Source organism: Eublepharis macularius, chromosome 17, assembly GCF_028583425.1.
Source record: "Eublepharis macularius isolate TG4126 chromosome 17, MPM_Emac_v1.0, whole genome shotgun sequence".
In the NCBI taxonomy this organism is placed as follows: Eukaryota; Metazoa; Chordata; class Lepidosauria; order Squamata; family Eublepharidae; genus Eublepharis; species Eublepharis macularius.
This window is the reverse complement of record NC_072806.1, coordinates 1657556-1680219: the sequence shown is the minus strand read 5'-3', so window position 1 is coordinate 1680219 and position 22664 is coordinate 1657556. Positions and strand designations below refer to the sequence as shown.

Genomic DNA, 22664 nt, shown 5'->3' with positions numbered 1-22664 from the left:
GGAGAGCTCCCATGCGAACTGCGAAAGGTTTGCACACTCCCGTTCCTCAAAAACTGCTTCTCTGTACACCCGATGCGGTTTTGTATGGACTTTGCAGGCCAGCTCCTTTTCTGTAAAAACCACTGCCGTTACCACTTGCATGCAACGCAACAGGGAAATAATCAGCACGAGTCTCATTCCTGACATAAATTCTTTTGGTCATTGTTTTGTTTTTAATTAAACTGGATGATGAAGCCAAGACACAGACAGAAAGAGACTGATAACAAGACTGCAAATAGTTTAGAAAAGAAAAAGAAAAGTGAAGAAGAAGAAGAAGAAGAAGAAGAAGAAGAAGAAGAAGAAGAAGAAGAAGAAGAAGAAGAAGAGAAAACCAGTCCAGGGAGATGTGAGTGCTGCAGGGCGCCATTTGAGAGAGGAGAAGGGGCTTGGCGAAGGTTTCACGTCATTTCTGAGATCACTGTTAAGACGAGGGCCAGAACAAGGCTGGAGCCGGTGAGACTGCGGGCCGCACCTGGATGGGGGAAAAATACCTGTTGGAGAAGGCACTCAGGTTTTTAGCCGCAGCAAGACAATCCAATCCAGACACAGTCCCCATTTATGTCATTTAGAAGGGACCCCCTTCTAGTGGTGGCGGAGGAGGGAAGGGAGTGGCCCACATTTGCCATCACACGACAGTATTAACATGGATAACGGTCACATTTTTATTAGGGGGGAGGCAATTCTTCTGCCTTTCCCGGGGCAAGACCACGAGTCCACCTCGCCCAGCATTGCCCACTTTGACTGGCAGTGGCTTCCTTTAGTTCTCAGGAAGAGGAACAGAAGGTCTTCTTGGCTCCTGTGGCTTACTGAGACCCCCCTTTTGGAACAGGAAATGTAGACGACTACATAACAACAACAACAACTGTGGTTGTTGGGGGTTTTCCGGGCTGTCTTGCCGTGGTCTTGGCATTGTAGTTCCTGACGTTTCGCCAGCAGCTGTGGCTGGCATCTTCAGAGGTGTAGCACCAAAAGACAGAGATCTCTCAGTGTCACAGTGTGGAAAAGATGTAGGTCATTTGTATCTACTCAGGAGGGGTGGGGTTGAGCTGAGTCATTCTGTAAGAGTTTCCCAGGGTGTGGAATGCTAATGGCGGGAGGCTTCACTGTATCCTGAGGCGGTTCTTTTGCATATGGATTGGTGCTTGATGTGCTAATCTTCTCTGCAGGGCTATTGTCGGGTGTGGAGTGTTTTGTTGGCCTGGTGTTTTTCAGAACTGGAGCCCATGCTCTGTTCATTCTTAAGGTTTCTTCTTTCCTGTTGAAGTTTTGCTTATGCTTGTGAATTTCAATGGCTTCCCTGTGCAGTCTGACAAAGTAGTTGGAAGTGTTGTCCAGTATTTTGGTGTCCTGGAATAAGATACTGTGCCCTGTTTGAGTTAGGCTGTGTTCAGCCACTGCTGATTTTTCAGGCTGTCCAAGTCTGCAGTGTCTTTCATGTTCTTTTATTCTTGTCTGGATGCTACGCTTTGTGGTCCCGATGTAAACTTGTCCACAGCTGCAGGGTATACGGTATACTCCTGCAGAGGTGAGGGGATCTCTGCTGTCTTTTGCTGATCGTAGCATCTGTTGTATTTTTCGGGTGGGTCTGAATACTGCTTGAAGGTTATGCTTTTTCATAAGCTTTCCCATCTGATCAGTAATTCCTTTGATATATGGCAAAAACACTTTTCCTGTGGGAGACTGTTTTTCTTTGGTTGTTTGATTCATCCTGGGTTTGATTGCTCTTTCAGTTAGGTCACAAGGTCTACAGGAAACCAACTCACACTGATCGGTACTTACACAAAAACTCCAATCACCACCCCCGACAGAAAAGAGGCATAATGAAAACATTAGTGGATCGTGCAAGACGGATATGTGAGCCGCGCTTTCTCAATGAGGAAATTAATCATCTAAACCACGCACTTCAGGCAAATGGCTACTCCAGAAATGAAATCCGAAGAGCAATCAAACCCAGGATGAATCAAACAACCAAAGAAAAACAGTCTCCCACAGGAAAAGTGTTTTTGCCATATATCAAAGGAATTACTGATCAGATGGGAAAGCTTATGAAAAAGCATAACCTTCAAGCAGTATTCAGACCCACCCGAAAAATACAACAGATGCTACGATCAGCAAAAGACAGCAGAGATCCCCTCACCTCTGCAGGAGTATACCGTATACCCTGCAGCTGTGGACAAGTTTACATCGGGACCACAAAGCGTAGCATCCAGACAAGAATAAAAGAACATGAAAGACACTGCAGACTTGGACAGCCTGAAAAATCAGCAGTGGCTGAACACAGCCTAACTCAAACAGGGCACAGTATCTTATTCCAGGACACCAAAATACTGGACAACACTTCCAACTACTTTGTCAGACTGCACAGGGAAGCCATTGAAATTCACAAGCATAAGCAAAACTTCAACAGGAAAGAAGAAACCTTAAGAATGAACAGAGCATGGGCTCCAGTTCTGAAAAACACCAGGCCAACAAAACACTCCACACCCGACAATAGCCCTGCAGAGAAGATTAGCACATCAAGCACCAATCCATATGCAAAAGAACCGCCTCAGGATACAGTGAAGCCTCCCGCCATTAGCATTCCACACCCTGGGAAACTCTTACAGAATGACTCAGCTCAACCCCACCCCTCCTGAGTAGATACAAATGACCTACATCTTTTCCACACTGTGACACTGAGAGATCTCTGTCTTTTGGTGCTACACCTCTGAAGATGCCAGCCACAGCTGCTGGCGAAACGTCAGGAACTACAATGCCAAGACCACGGCAAGACAGCCCGGAAAACCCCCAACAACCATCGTTCTCCGGCCGTGAAAGCCTTCGACAATACAACAACAACTGTGCTTATACACTACTCTTCTAGACAGATGAGTGCCCCACTCAGCGTGCTGAACAAAGTCAGTGTTATTATTATCCCCACCACACAGCTGGGGGCTGAGAGGAGGGGCTTCCCCAAGGCCACCAGCTGAGCTCATAACAGTAGTGGAATTTGAACCTGCGGAGTGCTGATTCGCAGCCCAACCACTCACTATGCTATAATAACTGCAGTTATATACTGTTCTTCTAGACAGATCACTGCCTCACTCAGAGCAGTGAACAAGGTCAGTACTATTGTTATCCCTACAATACGGGGCTGAGAGCAGGGGCTTCCCCAAGTCCACCGGCTGAGCTCATGGCAGGAGTGGGAATCAAACCAGCAGAGTGCCGAGTCACAATCCAATCATTTAACCACTATGCTACCACAGCCAGGATTCTTCATGCAAATTGGAGAGTCTTAACGGTCCTCTACAGAAGAAGCCCCCTTCCATCAAAGCAGCCCTTTGGTCCACCAGCCCCTTCCCAGCACTGGGCTATCTGCCATCCGTGAACCAGGAACCATGCCACGTGCAAACTCTCCAGCTGAGCGTTGGCATTTCTCGGAGACTGAGGGAGAGCCCTGTAGGTGTTCTGGGAAGAAGTCTGGGTGTAAAGGGAAGCTGGAGAAAATGGGCAGAGCTTCCAAAGAGACCGGGAGATCTGGGGGTGGGGGGCAGAATGGCAGAGGTGGAGGAGCAGAGAGGTTAGAGGGCAAAGCGACCTTACCATTTGAGTCATCTGTTCCTCTTGGGATATTTGGATTTTCTAATGAGAAAGAGGGGGAAAAAACAGAAATAAGAATAAACAGATGGGAATTTCACATGAGAAAAGGATATGTAGACTTTCACGCAAGGCTGCTTGGAAGGGGAGCTGGGTGAGGACTCATCACGGCCCACGTCGAAGCAGAACCGCCCACAGTGGCCACGTGGCTCAGCTTGCTTCTGGTGGCCAGTGGCCTTTCAGGGCAGTGCCCCACCCGAAGCTTTCCCAGTAAGTTAAACCGCCAGTCTGGCCCAGCCCAGATAACTCTAACAATGCACACTAATGGCAGGCCTGGAGAAAGTTCAGTCCCATTGGCTCCAGTTCCAGGTTTACTGCCCAGCCAGCATCTCTTCCTATGGAGCCCGACCTGGCCCGAATTTCAGGGCAGATGCTCAGTTTTCAGAATGGGAGTGGGTAGACCCAAAGCAGACGTTTTGAAAGAGGAGCACGACGTGTGTACATGTGTGTGGCACGCTCCCTCACGCGAGGCAGAAGTCACAGAATCATTGGGGAGGGGGCAAAGGGAGATGTGGAAGTAATAAAGGCAGCAGGATGGAAACTTCCCGATCTGTTTGGAGAGCAGTTTGAGATATTTGACACAAGGAAAGTAACTCAGTGACCTAAAGCATCCCACGTTGATTAGGGTGTGTGAAAAGCAGACCATAACACACAACTTTCCCTTGAACCTGCTGCCTGTGGTACCTGCCAATGTTCCAGCCAGTAGTGTCCTTTAGGTTATGGCCCACATATACATGTACTATGAACATTACCCAAAGCAACATGGTAGCTGAGGGTTAGGGCTCCCCAGTCCCCTGCTGGCACTCAGTGGGGCAGTGAGACAGGGACAAAGTTCCTGCCCCCTTCAGTAAGTCATGAGTCCCCCTTGTGGCAGTTTGGTGTGTGTGCAGAGCCTCTCATAGCCGACCAGGACCCATAGAGTGCTGCAGGAGCCAGATGGGAGAGGGGAGTGGAGAAGGAAATGCATCCAACGCCAGTTTTGCAAGTCAGGGGGGGTGGGGTTGTAGCTCCAGGGACAGAGACTGGAGGGATGCGGTCTCAGGAGTCTTTGTCAGTCTCGGAGCCTGGCTTTTGGGGAAAGCAAGCTCATTAGTGAAGACCACAATAACCATTGCATCTGACAGCAATGCTGATTCTGTGAACCTGGGCAGATCATAAGAGGGAGGGCAGGAAGGGTCGCATCAGTGCTTAGTTCTCGTGGCCCCTTCTTCCATGCCCAGGCTAAGGCCGATCGCCACCTTGGGCTCAGGTAGCAATTTTCACCAGGCCAGTTTGTCTAGGGATCCTGATGGAGTTTTGCCATCTTCTGGGCATGGAGCAGGGGCCACTGGGGGTGTATGTGGAGGGAGGGAGGTATTTGTGAATTTCCCTCATTGTGCAGGGGGTTGGACTAGATGACCCTAGAGTTTCCTCCCAACCCTCTGATTCTATGATTCTATAAATGGAGATTGTACCTGCCCCAGAGCTGAGTTTCAGGGCACAGTTGGCTAAAGAACGGGGATTTCCAGATGGAGCCCACAGTTATACTGTGGGATTCCTGAAGTTCTGGAAAAACCAAAGAGTCATCTCAAGAACAAAAGCTTGATTGACAACTGTTCTTTGCATCCAAGAGTTGACAACAGAACGAGGTGGGCAAACGCTGTGTGTTTTACATGTATATAGTTTTAAGCTTCTTTACTTAACAACCCTATTCTACTCAAGGAAGATGATAAAAGTCACTTTTTTCCCTGCTGATGTCATGCATCATCTGAAATAAGTATATTTTGAAGAAACCCGGCTTCAGCCTATCATGTGGAGGTTGGGTAGAAATCACACTGGCCAAAATTCACATCACGCTACTTCTATTCAAACATCATTTAAAAACCCTGACTTTCACAGGTAGCGGGGTGGGGGTGGGGGATAGTGGAGGGAAATGGTATCATGCAACACCACATATCTGGCCAGAAAACAAGAAGTGACATCACCACATTGTGTGACACTCTAGGAATCCTCTAGAACTTTATAGTGCAAACCATAGAGATCAGGAGGATTTCTCGAATGTTGCACAACATGGTGTTACCACTTTTATTCTTTTGGCTGGAAATCACACTGTTATGTTATAAGATGCCATTTCCCTGTCTCTAACCGCCCCCTCCCCCAGTCACCATCCTTCATGTGCTGTGAGGAATATGCAAGGTGAGGAGGGAGTCTGGAGAGAGACTTGTAGGTCAGGGGTGATCAAGTGAAGACCAAGAATTGTCCACGTACCAAATACGATCAGCCTGGTGTGGGTGTCGGTGGAGCCAAGCGGGTTCTGCGCCGTGCAGCGGAACATGGAGCCATTCAATTCTGCCGGCACCCGTTCCAAGACCAGCTCTTTCCCATCGTGTTCGGCGCTGCCGTCCAGGAGCCTGCTCCCAACTCGGGTCCAAGTGAACATGGGTTCAGGGAAGACTTCATTCTGCAGCCCAAGCCAAGATGGTAGAATAAGTAGACCCAGGAAGGCTATTTTAAATGCAACTGAGCGAAATGCCTCTTCAGTGTCACTGGGACTGAGGGCCCAAATGTCACCCAGCCCTACTTTTGTAACTGAGTCCTTTCAACCCTGGCAAAATAATTCCCATAATTCAGGGCACAAACAGACTTGGCCAAAGAATTCTCCGGCTCTGTTGCATTATCCTTTCCGTTATCCAGAAGGGGTGTGTGTGTGTGTGTGTGTGTGTGTGCATTGTTTATGGACTGCATTTCCGCTCTGACAGCTCACAGGGTAGTTTGCAATGAAAACAAACTGAAGGAAGTCAGTGTAGCAATTAACTCAGCAAATGAAACCATTTGTTGCGGTAGGGGGAGGTGCTGTGCGGTCTGTCCTAGGCTTGCCCACCACCCCTCCATAGGCATCCATCTTGGGGCCATGGCAAGGCCGAGGGAAACAGCCCGTCCCCTGCCAGCATCACCCCTGCCCCTGCTGCATATCTGGGACTGTCACTGGGAGGAAACACATCGTGCTGTGAGGTCCACATGTGGGCAAGCATCACAGCACATGACGGACAGGGAGGAGGAAAGGGCCACCAATGAGATGCACTTCCCCAGAACGTCCCTGTGCTGCTGGTAAGGGGTCCTTCTGCCTCACCGACAGGCAAATACAAACTCATCAGAATATTCCATGGACGCCTCCCTGGGGCATCTGTGAAGCAGCCCAGTACTGCGTCAGACCCATTGCCTGGGCAAGAAAGGGGAGCGGAGTTTCCCTTGTTCCGTCCCACGGAGGGGTTTGCTCTCTCTGCTCATGGAGTTCTGGGTCCTCCAGCAGAAGAGCTCGGAGGCTCCTTTCTGTGGGCTGGAGCCACTCATGCAGCGTGGGCAGAGGAGACACAAGCCTCCTGGGTGGGGCAGCTCCCCAGGGTTTCTCCCAGCAGTTGACCCACGAGTCTGGAAGTGCTGAGGCTCAGCCTCCCCCCTCCACACAGAAAACCAGCATGTCACGGCAACAGCCCTGTGGACACCTGAAGCTGCCCTCTGCTGCCTCTGGCCCTTGGCCCATCAAGGTGAGCACTGCCTGTTCTGGCTGGCAACTGCTCTGCAGGGTCTCTGGAGGGGAAAGGTCTTCCCTCCCATCGGCAACCCTGATCCTGGGGCTTTGGGGATGCAAAGCAGGGGTCCTGTGCACCCTTCCTACATAGATCTCTCAATTACATCTCTGCTGTCCCCTGAGCGCATGTGAAAACGGATTGCCTTTCCCTTCGCGGAAAGCCTCGCACTCATCACTCTGCACTTAACACGCTCCACGTGCTTCTTAGATTAAGTGGCAGTTACTTTGCTTGCTGCCTGCAATTGCCTTCTAACGACAACAAACTTGGGTGCTGATGAGAAGGCAGCCGAGAGCGCACAAATCCGGAATGAGACGAGACGCTCAGAGTTAATGGGGCGAGAGGCAGCACACTGGTCCGCCAGATCCCACCACCTCACGCCTTGCTGTGTGGGTGCAAAAAGCCGGCTGGGATTAGCCGGGAGGGGGGCTAATGGTCCTGTCACTTAGCTGGCTGGTGGAAGCGCCTATGAAGTCAGATGGCCGCCGCAGCTGCCCCCCCGCCCCCCCCCCCCCGCACTGTCCGCTTGAAACAGCAGGAGACCTGCTTGCCGAGATCATTTGAACAGGAGAGTCAAGGGATTCATCCAGGGGCCTTTGGCATGCAAAGCAAGGGCAAGCCACGGCCCCCTCCCCACCACCCCAGAGCAATGGCTCATTCACTCCCCCCCCCACTCTTGGATGTTCTTTTCGGTTGAGTGTTGGAGAAAGATCAGGAAGGCAAATATCCAATTCCTCCCTAACTCAAGAGGCTGCCTGCAAGACGGTCAGTCAGTTGGTCTCTGCCTAACCTACCTCACAAGGCTGTTAGGAGGCTAAATGTGGTGGGAGTCACCGTGTTTGCCACCGAGCGCTCCTTTGAAGAAGGGTTCGTTCATTTAAGTCCTCCTCCAGAAATCTCTGGTTCAGCACTGCAGAGAAAGGTCGCCGCGAGGCTGCATTTCCCGGTACCTCGCTCTCCCTCCCTGGGTTGCATGCCCTTCACTTAGGCCTTGGTTGCCAGCCACTTCAGCCAGCCCCTTGGCAAGAAGATCCCACTCTGTCCTGATGGGCTAAATCAGGCTGAAACGCCGGCAAAGCCGAGCCGAGGCGCCCAGCACGCACCTGAAAGCCCTGCACCAGGATGCGGACCGTGTCTCCGACTCGAGCCCTCGTCGGAGTCATCACGATCTTGGGTCCCTTGGGGGCAACTGCAGGAAAAAGAAGAGCGGTGGGTTAAAGGTGGGTGAGTGGGTCCCCCACAGCCCAAACCCTGCCCCCCCCCTCCTCCCCTCCTCCCCTCTCCCAGTCCCCCGCCCGCCCGCCACTGCTCCCACTGGCCTCTTCAGGGCAAGCACCTCCAGCAAGACACAACACAGTATCTCCTTGTGGGCTTGCGTCACCAGCAGCTGCTTCCGAGCCACGGCCCGGCAACAAAGCCACAGGAGGTTGGTACGGACGCAGCCAGGGGGGCAGATCCAGGAGGGAATGCCAGCCAGTCGGTAGCTAGGAGCATGCGGGGCCCCTCTGTGCATGGGGGCCCTACCCCCGAGTCGCTGCTTGGGCGACTTGTCCCCGTCAGTGGACCTGGCATTCTAATTCTCCGGTTCCAGGTCCAATCTCGCCCCCTGGAGCGGGAGCTCCCAATAACCAAACGCCGGATAAGAATGACTCAAACAGCCGAGCTGACCCCCCCTCTTAGCCCTGATTGCTGCCCTGGGAAATGGACTGGCTGTGCTTACAAGTGTTCGCTTGATGTACTTTTAACGGAAAATGCCGACTACAAGAGTCAAGATCAGACAAGATCCCTGGAGTTTAAAAACGCGGCCTAAGTCTGAAAGAAAGGCGCTGGGGCTCGTTGTCCAACCTGGAAGCTTTTCCAAGTATGTAGTTATTCAACAGGGAAAGAGGCTGTGTGTGTGCTCAGATACCTTCCCTTCCTCATTTTTACCACCACTCCTTCTAAGAGGAAACATGATGGTTGAATGATGATCAGGAATGCCGCCCCAAAAGGGCTTTCCCTGGCAAGAGAGGGGGGTCCTGCATACTCAGGGTCCCTCCCAGGTAGGCAGGGAATGTCTGCTTGTCAATGAATGAGACCCCCCCCTTCATGCATTATCCTCCAGGTGACACCAAATGTTGAAGGCATCTTTTAAAAAGGGGGGGGGGACAAAAGATGATGCAAAAGGGGTAGACTCCAGAACCAAAGAGCTTGTAGTATTCTGTAAGAGAAGATGTAGGGTTTTTTTTTGGGGGGGGGTATTCCAATCATCATTTGCCCTCCCCCCCTTCCTCACTCCCCCTTCCCCTCCCAGTACTTAATACTTTTCATTTCTAGAGCTAAAAATGGTTCCCGGATCCCGGCTCAAAGGAGATCCCAGTTTGCCTGATTCGTTGCTCCTACTTCACCACACAAAGCTTATCCCCATTCGAAACCCCTCAGGACTGCTGACCGTTGCATTTCTTTAGGGGTGCTAAGCAAGGCTTTGCACCTTTTTGAAAATGAGACTTTTGGGTTCCCCAATCACCAGCATCAGGGAACAAAAGCTGGTTGTCATTTCCTACAATAATCACCATGTGCCTGGCGCTGTATACACAGGAGGCAGAAACCCGCCCCAAAGTTGTGACTTCCACAGACATCAAGCGAAACAGCCCCCCCCCCCCCGCCCATCCATCCATTAACAAGTGGCTTTCAGCAGGCTGCTGCCTCAAAAGAAAAAGGGAAGATGCGCTCGGATTGATAAGGGTCACAGCTGATTGGATGAGAATGGTTACCTTGGCAACCAAGGAACAATATAGTGCCAGGTTGTGCAGGCAAAGCTGGGGGTGACATGGGGAGGGGGGGGGAGGGGAGGGGGCATGAGCGCATCAAGAGACTCTTGACTTCCAGTTCAGGGCACCACACCATTGGCACCAGAGCAGCCCATGATAGCTCTCATCTTATCTCTGACAATCTCATGCCGGCCTGGTCCTTCCCTTCCTTTGACAACTCAACCTGCTGTTGGTTTTCATAAGCATGAGACCTCTAAGAGATTGATACAAAACACGTCTGCTTTTGACTGGAGACGGCAAACAAGGCCCAGCCGATGATGGTTGCAAGACGATTCTAAACCGCCTCCCCGCCGCCCCCGGCCCCACAAGTGGGTCGCCCATCTGGATAGGCCATGGAGGACCAAGCTTGGAGCAGCCCTGCTGTTGGAACTATCCCCCAAGCTAGTCTGCAGGGATGAACCAGGTGCTCTTCAGAGTCCAAGGTTGGGTTTATTCAGGTGGGACGGCTCAATCTGATCCAGCTGTGATCTTTTGATGCACTTCTTACTCCTGATAGTTAAGAATGAAACCTCCATGTTCCAAGACAGTATACCTTGAAACCAGCCCCATGATGTGGGCAAGCAAAAGTGCACGTCTTGCAGAGGAGACTGAGTGGCTGATGTCAGGGGGAAAAACAGTGAACAAGATGGACCAAATCCAGTGCTGGATTGCTTTGACTTGTCCAGATAAGCCCAAGAGCCAAGGATGGAACCTCCATGGTCAGAGGCAGTCCACCTTTGACCATCCAGGTGCCGGGGGCAAGCAATGGGAGAGGACTGTGGTTTTTAAGTTCTACTGATGGGCTTGCCAGACGCGTCCGACAGGGTAATCAAGAAAGATGGACTGCTGGAATTCGATGCCCTTTGACCTTCTCCAAACTGTGGAGAGAGAAGGGCAGGATATGTTCTCAAGCCATTGCCCTGAGACGAGTCAGTAGACAGCTCCAGGCTGGTTCAAGGAGCTGGCCTGGACCCAGCGTGTGGTGGTGCCGTCACGTCCTTTCTCACTGATGGGCGGGAATGAGCCAAGCCCTGTGGCACATCCGGTCCCTCCCCCGTGTGTCACCCCAAGCAGTTGCTTGGAGAGCTTGGGCAGAGAGCCAGCTTTGGGGATAATTAAGCTAAAACTTTGAGCGTTCAGGCCAAATTCTGAGATCGGGGCTCCCCGCTCAGGGAGGTGGCTGGTAAAATATTGTCTTCGTACAAGAAGAGCAGAGTAAAAACAGAGAGGACAGTAAAAGCCCCCGCTTCCCCCCGCACCTCACTGCGCTCCCTTCCTTAATTCCAGAATGTTGGCCAAGTCTGTTAAATTAATGACCGTCAAGTAAAGCAGAAGGATTTCTCTTTGCAGACTCAATGCAGCCAGTGGGGGAAATCTCTAGAGTCACATACCTTGCTTGGGTATTTTTTTTGAAAAGGAGATGACTAATTTTTATGACCATTAATAAACACCAGCATGGCGGTTATGCCTGTTAATAAAAGGGGGTAATCAAGTTCTATGCTCCGGGGTGTAAACGTGATGGAGGAGGAAGGAGCGCCGGGCATCTCTTAACGGGCACCCTGCGGCCCCGGGAGGCTCCTGGCCAGAGGGCACAACTGATCTCGGGGAGGGGGGAGATGAGGGGTCCACGCAGGACCCGACGGCAGCACTGCTCCAGACTGCTTTGGAGCCCATGAGATTTCTCCAGGCAGACAAGTAGCTTCTCAGAGATAAGGCAAAATACAGACCACTCTGCCTTACATGCTCATTTTCTGTGGGGCAAGGACTTTAAAAACTATGGAGGAGCCATCTTTGGTCTCACCCCACGGTTGTTACTGAACAAGATTTGCGAACACTGAGATATTCAATTTTTCCCATCTTTGCAGATCTTCAATAATGTTTGTTCAAACTTTTTGAGAGTTATTTTTATATAAATTATCTTTTTGTCCCATTAAATTTACCCCCCCACTATTTAACTGGTTTTCTGGTAAGGACACAGACTGTTATTTTTTCTATCTCCTCTTGTTCCTCTCTGGTTGTTGAAAGTGACATTATTTTAGTCTTCTTTTTGTTCAGTTTGTATCCAGAACAGAGTCTAAATCTTAATATTTGTTCCATTACATATTTCAAGGAAACATTTGGTTTTGTCACTGATATAACACCATCATCCACACAACTTTTCATTTTATATTCTTCTTTGCCTTCTTTTATTCCAACAGTCCTGCCTGATTTTCACTGCCAGTATTTTCAGTATGATAATAAATAATAGTGGTGATACTGGACATCCCTGCCGAGTTCCTTTTGCTATTTCAATTTTTCCTGTTAAAGAGACCTTTACTAGAATTTTATCTTGCTGAGTATAGGTGCTTTGCATCCATTTAAAAAATTCTGTGCCACCGTTCATCCTTTGTAATTCTTTCATCAAAAATTTCCAAGACACATTCTTCCAGCATCCTGTTTCCTTCAGTGGGTGGGTAAGCAGTTCACCCCGTGAGACCCACAAGCCACGCCCCCCCTGGTACTGCTCTCCCAGCATTGGTGTTCAGAGTCAGGCTGCCTCTGAACGTGGAGGTTCCATTTAGCCATTATAGCCGATAACCTTTGATGGGCCTGTCCTCCCTGAATGTGTCTAATCCTCTTTGAAAGCTATTATACCTAGTGGCCTCCATTATATCCCACTGGCAGTGAGTTCCACAAGTTAAAAGGGGAGGAGGGTCAAGCTTTCTCTGTTCCAGCTGCCAAAGATGGGAAGACCTGCTTTCTCTCCTGTGACTTTGCCTTGAGAAAATGGATGGATAAATATTCCAAGACAGTTTCTATAATGAGCACATCATCTCTCAGCACAAAAAGTAGCCAACTCTTGGCTTGAACCAAGAAACAGTACTTGGCACCATGCCCCTTGGCACTTCCTGCCTGGCCCTGAACATTAACTCTGTCTCAGAATCTGCAAAACATGGAAGGGCACTACTTGCCAGGAGCAGACAGAGACAGGGGAGCTCTCCACTCCCCCCACCCCAAATGCAGCCACAGGGGGGGTCTCCGCTGAATGCTCAAGCAGTGGTGCTTCTTCCACTAAAGCATCCATACAAATAGGAAAGGAAACAGAGGTGTATCGGGGATTCAACTTGTGGAATCTCTTCTCTGCAGCCCTATAAAATAAAAAGGCAATTTCTCCTCAGTCCTCCCGACGCACAAACACCTGAAGGCATGGAGAGCTTTGCCCACTCGGCAGCAAATCACGGCTGCCAGGGGAATCGGTGGTCCATCAATTATTCACTCTTATTTACAGGTGCCATGAAAGTCTCTCCGCACAAAACTCTCTGGTTGTTAGCATGGCCCCAGGCTGACAGGACAGCACTGGGAAGCGATGGATCTCGGTGTTTGTGCTCGAGTTTTGCCTGTCTGTTGGTGAACAAGTTCTTGTCGCAAGGCATCAATTCGCAGAGAATGGAGAATGTCGAGATCAGAGGAAGAAGCAGCTTAGATCTCCGGGCTTGCCAACGCTCTGACAGGCAAAGGATGTTTTCACCTTAGAGGTAGCTGCACGCTGGTTTGCAGGCACGTACCTGTCACTGGACCGCTCGCGCCTGGAGATGTGCAGATTTCCTTCCCCCGTCCTTCTGGACTTTCCCAAAGCCCTACATGCCACTCCATTCCAAGGAGCAGAATTTCTTCCCTTAATGACGGGCTTGGGCTGTGCCTTTTTCGCGGGATTTGCACCCCTTCTTCGGTTCTGTGTGGCTGATGCTCACTGACACGCTGAAAGGCCGCTGCAAAAAACAAACTTTGATGTGATAATATTATGATTGCTTCACGGTAGGTTTTTGGCAGTGTTTTATGGCATTTATCTCCTGCGTTCGGGTAAAATATCATCCGTAAAGAATCTTGATAGAATGATGCATTGCAAGCACGTCGGTGGCATCATGCTGTGGTAAGAGTGTCAGATTTGGACTGGGAACATCTGGGTTCAGATGCCTGCTTAGCCATAAAGATAGCTGGATAAGCCTGAGCCAGTCACTTTTTCTCAGCCTGGTCTACCTAACAAGGTTGTTGTGAGGATAGAATGTAGGGGTAGGGGAGAACCAGTTATGCCACCGTTGGAATAATGATAAATGATAGACTTCAAGATGTTTTTCGGTAGTGTTTCATCAACACATGCTTATGCAGTAGCAACAGACTTGGGACGATGCAGTATCATCTTGATATTTAGCATTTGCATCTTACTTTCAGTGTTCCAAGAGCTTGATGTGCATTAAGACAGCCCTGCAGGGTAGGCCAGTATCATTCCATGTTCCAGATGGGTGGCTGGGAGTGGCTTGCCTAAGGCCACCTAGTGTATTTGGGGCAGAGGGTGAGATTCGAACTAGGGACTGCCTGATTGGCAGCAAGTCTATCAGCAGTGCACAACACTCTGTGGCTTCCAGATGAAGTGAAGGAAGTGAAGCCAGAAAGAATGGCACAAGCACAGCACCCCACACAAAATCCAGAAATAAACACAACAGAAGAGTCCTGGCAGTGCTTGCTGCCAGGAGATACACGCAAATGTTTTCTTGCTTATCATGCACACAGCCCCAGGCAACAGAAGGGCCCAGGCAAGCAGGACATGGGCGTGTGCTTCTATAGAACCAGAAAGCTCCCCCCTCCCCACACAAGCCACTGAAATGGTGCAGGGATCGGCAGGAAGTGGAAACGCTGTGAGCACAAAACCGTTCCTGTTCTCCAAGTCCGTTACGACCCTCTCTACTCTTTCCCCTGGACCACAGCAGGTAACTGGAAACCAAACGGCAAATTGCCTGAATGAACATTTGATTGGCAGTCTTCTAATCACTCCCAAATGTCAGAATTAATTGATTTCCAATGTTCATGGATGGCTTGTTCAGGTTGGATCCATTTCTGACTGCTGCTGAGCCGAGCAGCGGATCCCCCTTGAGTCACTTTAGCTTTACTGGGGTTGGGCGTTGAAGGCGCCCGCATTCTCCTCACTTTATTTAGGAAGAGATCTACTCTGGAGTGTGCTTTGGAGATCTGAAGCGCTAAGGGTCTCCTCTCTCTTCCCTATTGTTTGATTGAGGTGGGTCTTGATCCACAGAGCGTTGTGTTTGCTCTGCGGAAGGCAGCAGGCAAGGGTCCGTGGGATATGGCTGGAGGGACAATTTACGAGGACAGCCAAGTTGGATACGGAGTGGCCTAGGCAGGATATGGGGGGAAAGCAGCGGCTCAGACCGGTTTCATTCGAGGGCTGAGGCAAAACTGGGGAGATGGGATTGCTCTAAAAAAATTAAAATGCTTTCTGCCACACACAGCTCTCTGCTGCAGTGATCTTTGTGGGGGGGGGGGTCTGAAAATTTATTTACTCACCCTGCAAGCGGGCTCAGAGTGGATTACAAAGACAAAGAAATATAAAATCAAACATGGAGCTCCCTGACTGCTGGCAAAAATGGCACTGAAAGCAGCTGCTGAGAGTTGTAGCAAACAGTTGTGAAAGCGAGCAGAAATGGCTGGGAAAGAGAAGTTTTTAGTGCAATCTTTTAAATAGGGTCTTTATCCAATCTGTGGAAATTCCCCGTTTTGCATCAGGCAGTGGTTGCCCCTGAAGATTTCACTCAGCCTCGTCTTGGTCCCCCTTGTCTGTGGCTCCCAATGCTGAAAATGCGCCAGGATTGGGGTGGGGGCTGGAGCAGCGTTTGAGTCTCTTTCCCTCAAGTGGAGGGTCTCTCAGACAGACCCCCATTATCTGGCAAGTACAAGATTCATGTCTCCCTCAGCCCAAGGCAGCTTTTCCTCTGGGATTAACATAAAAGGTATTTTGTCTTTAATATGTAAATGCCGAGTTTGACAGGAAAAGAGAAGCTCTTTGCGAAGACACAACTCAATGAATTGTTTGATCAGGACACCCTTCCCGGGATTAGCGCCTTACAGAACACGGGCTAATCTTCCTCCAGCCTGCAAGAGGAGGAAAGGGGCCAACGGCAGGCTTGGATCAAGAAAAGGGGCTTTAATGACTTCTCTAAAGTGATTAAGGCCTCCTTTGACGGAGAGTTTCGCTAAGGCCTCTGGATCAACTCTGAAGGCTGTCTGAGCCGCAGAGCGGGCTGAGCAGCGCCAGGACGAGTTCTCCTCAGAAGTGGCTGAGAGGCCTCAAGGCCAAGGGATGGCGGCTGGCTCTCTAGCCAAACTCTTTTTTTCTCCATCAGCAACTAAGGAAGTCTGGAGTGAGACTAACTGGTACGGTGGTGGAACGAGATGGGCAATGCCAGCCATACTGTTTTTGTCCAGTTGTGTGGGATACCTTTCAGCATGTCCCATCTGAGAAAGAGGACAGGGTTTTCAGACGTCTGAGTCCTGCCACTTGCTTGTACAAACCTTGCCCCCCTCCCAGCTTAAACCTGCCAGGGTTGGTGGTGGCTGACAGACCGGGTCCAGGAGACAGTAAACGCCTCCCGAAGAGAGAGAGGGTGCCCCCCCTGCCTTGATGTAGCCAGTGGTGTGTCTACTCCTAAAGAAACCTACTCTGGACCCAGGAGAGTTGAGTAACTACTGAGGTTTTCTCTTTCCCCCATGTTTTTCAACAACTATGTAAAACCACAGGGAAAGGGCATCAGAGATTTGGGCTGAGTTGTTACCAATATGTAGGTGAAACTTAGCTCTGTCTCACACTTCCAACAGATATGAGTAGGGTTGCCAGCTCAAAGTTGGGAAATTCCTGGAGATCTAGGGAGTGAAACCTGGAGAAAGAGGGGTTTGGGGAGGAAAAGGACCTTGGCATGGCATAATTCCATAGAGTCGTCCCCCCCTCCCCAAAGTAGCCATTTTCTCCAGGTGAACTGATCTCTGTGGCCTGGAGACCAGTTGTAATTCCGGGGGATCTCCAGCTACTACCTGGAGGCTGGCATCCCTAGATATGAGGGAGGCTGTGGAAACTGAACTAGGTCCTGGAGGCAGTTTTGGGATGGTGGAGGCCTGACAAGCTGAAACTTAATCCCAACAAAGCTTCTGGGGGGGGGGGGTTGACCCAGGAATGGAGATATTTTCTGTTCTGCATGAGGCTGCTCTCCCCCTAAAGGAGCAAGCTCATATCTTGGGGGTGCTACTGGACCCAAGCATCTTGTTAGATAAACAGGTGGAAGCAGTGGCTGGGGGGGGGGGGGGACTTTCACCAGCTCCAGTTGGTGAGCCAGCTGCAGCCTTTGCTGGGCAGGAAAGATCTTGCCACTGTGGTGTATGCCCTGATAACATCTAGATTAGATTACTGCAGTGCACTCTACGTGGGGCTGCCCTTGAAGATTGTCCCAAAGCTGCAATTGGTGCAGAATGCTGCAGCCAGAGTGTTAACTGGAGTGGGTCTTAGGGACCATTTCTCTCCAGGCTTGTTCCATCTATACTGGCTCCCAATGTACTTCTGGACCCAATTCAACAAACTGATATTGACCTTTAAAGCGCTATTTGGCTTGGGATCAGCAAACCTTAAGGACCCGCTTCTCCTAGGTGAACCTATCTATCGGCTCTAGTGATTTTTGGAGGCCTTGTTTCAGGTGCCCCACCACCAGATGGCTGGCAAGTCGAGAAGGGCCTTCTCAGCCATGGCACCAAAAGGTCTGAACTCCCCCCCCACGCAGCTTCGCCTGCCTCCCTCTTCCATTGTCCTCTGCCAGTGAAGACATTTTTGTTTCATTTTGTGTACCCTCAGTAAACTCTTATCGGCCTTCCTCTTTGTGTGTTTATTCTTTGTTTATATGTCTACATTTTAAATGTATTTGTATATACATTTTAACTGTTAATTTTAATCTTTTAAATGTCTTAATAGATGTTGTTTGCCTTGGGGGCCCTATTTTGGGTGGGAAAGCCACATATAAATATTTTAAATAAGTATGAATGAGTAAGTGTTCCTATTGCCTTTCTTTTCATATTCTTGTTGGTTAGACTGGCAGTCAATTTAAGAAAAGGCAAAAGATTGAACTTTTTCACACAATATTTAATTGCCCTTGCTAAATTCATGACTAACAGACATTGATGGCTACCGGCTTAGATGGCTTTGAGAACGAATCCAATACACTTACGTAGTATAGGGCTACTCACAGCTATTGGCCATGGCAGAGAAATAGAAGCTCCATATTCAGAGGCAGTATAGCCTTGGATAACAGTTGCTGGGGACCAGCAGCAGAATAGATGAGCTGTTGCCTAGTTTGTAGAGCTGGTTTGGTGTAACGGTTAAGAGCAGCAGGACTCTAATCTGGAGAGCCGGGTTTGATTCCTCACTCCTCCGCTTGAAGCCAGCTGGGTGACCTTGGGTCAGTCACAGCTCTCTCAGAGCTCTCTCAGCCCCACCCACATCACAGGGTGATTGTCGAGATGATAATAACAACACACTTTGTAAACCACTCTGACTGGGCATTCAGCTGAAGAGCTGTATATAAATCGAATGTTGTTGTTGTTGTTGTTGTTGTTGTTGTTGTTGTTGTTATTATAGCTTCTCAGAGTTTTCTCAGCCCCACCCACCTCACAGGGTGATTGTCGTGAGGATAATAATAATGCACTTTGTAAACTGCTCTGAGTGGGTGTTAAGTTGTCCTGAAGGGCGGTGTTTAAATTGAATGATGTTGTTGTTCTAATACTTGGGCTTCCTGGGGGCATCTAGCTGGCTATGGAGGGTGAACCCCCTGCCCTGACAGTCTCACCCCCTGCCCTGACCGTTCCCATGTTCTTCACAAGGGGAGGGTATGGTCTGGGGCTGGGAAATAATGGCAACCACGGGATGCTGCTGGGCGAGTTCTGAGCCGAAGAGATGGCTTGATCCCGTTTTGATTCTTTTATAAAAGAGGAGTGTTACTTTTTTAAAGGAGAAGGGGTTTTAGAGGTGCGGTCCTAGCAAACTTAACCTGCTTGAACAAAGCTGAGGATGAGTGCAGAGGGGCGGGGAAGAGAAGTGCCCCCGTTTCATTTATTCAGCCTGATTCGGGTTTCTCCAAGCCTCGTTAGCTGGGATGTTGCACACACTAAGGATGGGCAAGAACGAAAAATGATCCCACGCTCACCCTCCAGAAAACTAGCCCTTTGCCACAATTTCTATTAGGGAGAGAGAGAAAGGAAAGGGGGAAAGCAAGAAAGGAGGAACGGCGAGGGAAGGAGGGCAGGGCCATCATTTCCAGATGACAAGAGAGCTCGGTCGGAAGGCATGCTCCGTGCCTCAGACGGCCGGTAATGGCCTGCAGAGCCCATTAGACATAATGAAAGCACAAGCAGGCAGAGCTGAAGGGGGGAAAGGAACTGTATTAATTCGGGAGAGAGAGCGAGAGAGCCCCAACACTGGGTGCCAAGGAGAACACCATCCTGCCCCCCCCCCGGGGTTCCTTCCTGGTGTTGCAAACATTCACTTATGTGGAAACCTTGCTCTCAAATAGGGCTGCCAACTTTGGGTTGCAAATTCCTGGAGATTTTAGAGGTGGAGCCTGAGAAGGACAGGGGTTGAAGAGGGACCTCTGGTAGGGCTGCCAACCTCCAGATGAGGCCAGGACACCTCCCAGAATTACAAGTGATCTCCAGGCCACAGAGAGCAGTTCGCCTGTAGGAAATGGCTATTTTGGATGAGGGACACTATGGAATTATACCCTGCTGAGAGCCTTTCCTTCCCTAAACCCTGTCCTCTCCAGGCTCCACCTCTAAAATCTCCAGGACTTTCCCACCCCAGAGTTGGCAGCCCTGCTTTGTAGTATGGAGCTCTACAGGGTGCACCTGGAGGTTGGCAACCTTGCTTTCAAATCTCTCCCCCTGGCCTAGCAGGACTGGGCAGGACGTGGCTAGCTTAGATGGCTTTAAAAAAAGATTGGAGAAATTCATGGAAAACTCCATCGGCATCTCTCTAGCATGATTACTCAGCAGAAACTCCATGTTCCGAGGCAGTATATCCCTGAGAACAAAGAGGCTGGGATGGGGCTGCCTTCATCTCCTGCTTGCAGACTACCTGGAAGCACCTGGGTGGCCAGTGCTGGAAACGGAGGCAGCAGAGGAGCTATTTGGCTTCACTGCAGCAAACTACTCTGGCTAGAGAGAGAGGTTAGAAATGGCATGTGAGCACCACGGTAGTGCAGGTTTTCCCAGCTGGCTAAACATTTTTTCAGTTGATTAATTAAAGGCAGGGAATTAACCCTTAACGTGTAAATAAATCCACATATCTTTCCACACTTTTGTGGGATGCTTTTGGGAAAGCTGAAAGATGCCTTTTCACTTAGATGTTTACTCAGGAGTTTCACGTTCTGCTTCTGGTCGAGGTTGGTTTTATGCACAGTTTGCTGACAAAGAGAGCTGTGGTTCTCGAAAGCTTATGCCTCAATAAAGTTGGTTAGTCTTAAAGGTGCTACTGGACTTTTTACTATCTTGAAATGATTGTTGTTTTTATATTCATAATATATTATTTTGACTGTAAGTCAACTGGAGCACAATTCTGGGGAGTCAGCATAGACATTTCCAAAATAAACTAACAGCAGTGTGAATAAAAGTGGGATTCCTTGGACAAAAGATATGAATCTGTGATGGGGGAAACGGCTGCCTTTACTATTTCCTCATTCACGCACTTTCTCGGCAAAGTAGCCTGAAAACACACACGTGCTCCAGAGAAAATACGCCCTCGCTGATTAAAATGGACACTGCCCCCTCCCCCCCGCAAGAACTAACATTTCCAGGTGGAACTCCATTATATCATTTGCTGCCTGGTTGCATAGTTTTTGTGTTTTGTAATCCGCCTTGAGTCTCAGCATGAAAGGTGAGCGATAAAGAAGGTAGGTAAATCAATAATATCTCAGCAAACACGAGAAACCAAGGAGAGAATCCACAAGCAGGGGAAATAGAAAACCAGCCCCTCCCATGTCTATCAACTCCCTGAGCTTATTTATGGTTTCAAAGCTCAACTTTGAAAAAAAAATATTTAAGAGTCGGGAGCATTTGCAGAGGAAGGTATAAGTGTTGCCTCCTGCATTACAGGGCGAGCTCCCTCGTGCCAAGTCAGACCACATGGGTCCGTCAAGGTCAGTCGTCTACCTGGACTGGCAGCTGCTCTCCAGGGTCTCAGGAAGAGGTTTTTCATATCCTACCTGACCCCTTTACCTGGACAGGCCAGTGATTGAACCCGAGGCTTTCCACGAGCAAAGCACTGGACATGGCCCCTCTCCTCGTTGAACGTTGTCCCTGTAGCTCTCTCTCTCACCCCCTCCCTTCCTTGGGATTATAAAGCCCACATTCCCTGCACAGCATGCTGTCCCACCCTCCACTGATGAATATTCAGATCCTAGCCTGCTCCAGCAATCCCAGGTCTTTTGCAGGCAACTGACGCTGAACTGTGCTAGCCAGCTCCGAGCCGGATGGCAAGTTGCTCCAGTTCTGCACCAGCTGCTGCTAGCCCCAAAGCCCTAAGCCCAAGAGTGGCTCTGAAACAGAGACGGCCTCAGTGGCCTTCAGAAGTCCTCCAAGATCGGGGTTTTCACAACTGACCTCCTTTGGAGGCTCCAGTACTCCGCTGTGTTCATCTCATAGTCAGAATCTATCTCCCTAATGTTTGGGGTAAATCTACAAACTTGCCATTTTAAAACCCCTTCCTCTTTGTTCAGTTCTAGGAGATGCTTCCTGTATCACTTCCCAGTTGGTATCTACTGTCCTGGAGAAGCCAACGACTGGAGGTCCTGCCAGCCACCCAGCCACCTGGACCAGCGGGCACCTGCTTCTTTGGACCCCAGCACCCGTTCCCCCACCAGCCGTGGCAACTGAGCCCTTCCGCCTTACCTAGCGTGACCTCGGACTGCATGGGCATAGAGAGGGCGGGGTGCTTGACTTCGCAACTGAAGAGGGCTTCATTGTCTATCTGGGGGTTAAGCGTCCACATGAGCATTGCCCGCACCTCCACGGTGCCATCGCTGATGGGGATGTGTGTGTGGTGGAAGTAGTAGATGGGATCCGTGTTGTGGATCCACCGGGGGAACTCCCGGCTCACCACAGTCTCTGGGACGACTTCTGTGGCTGGGCTAAACAAAAGTCCCTGGTCTGGGGTGAGGCTTTTGAAGGGGGCCTCCGTGAAGGGCCTCCCGCCCCGGTCCTCCATGTCCAGGAGGGACAGTGACTTCTGCATCTTGGTGTCATCCAGGTCACGGTTAAGCAAGTTCCGAGATGCTCGCCCATCTTGCAAGCTAGCAGCGTTGACTGGGGGTTCTGTCAGGGGTACCACCTCAATCAGCTCCCCATCTCTCTTGAAGTACACCTAGAGAGAAGAAGAAGAGAAGGCACTGAGAAGACTGCCTTTCAAACAAAGGCACTTCCCCGTTCTATTTCTCCGTTGCTCCAAAATGTCACCCTCTCCAGCATTTCCTCCTCTTGAAATTAGCTTTGACTAGAGTTTCTAACATTAATGCTAGATGTGGAACATGCTCACTCTTCTTCCTTCATATTCCCTCCGTGTTCACATGGGTGTCTAGCAAACACTGCAAAAAAGCAATTTTTTTTTTGCAGTGTGTTACTGATCCACACACTGATAAAACACCACACACAAAGAATAATTGGTTTAATCATGTGCATCAAGATGGGATTTCTGCACTGTTTTATGCAGGTTGCAGGTACACTTAGAAGCAAGGAAACACATGAAGGCACTGAAAGTCATGGCCAACTGTGCACATGG

The 22664-nt window shown here is 49.9% G+C and overlaps 1 protein-coding gene across 1 annotated transcript in view; it reads right to left on the bottom strand.

Annotated features, from left to right (window-relative positions):
- Positions 1-203: 203 nt before the first annotated feature.
- IGSF21 (immunoglobin superfamily member 21) overlaps positions 204-22664 on the bottom strand; it is a 174228-nt gene continuing 151767 nt past the window's right edge. The window contains exons 6-10 of the mRNA XM_055001645.1: positions 21779-22250; positions 8345-8430; positions 5923-6115; positions 3622-3660; positions 204-511 (exon numbers count right to left, since the gene is read on the bottom strand). Coding sequence (XP_054857620.1) covers positions 438-511; positions 3622-3660; positions 5923-6115; positions 8345-8430; positions 21779-22250 — 864 coding nt within the window. The 3' untranslated portion in view covers positions 204-437. The remainder of the gene's footprint in view (positions 512-3621; positions 3661-5922; positions 6116-8344; positions 8431-21778; positions 22251-22664) is intronic.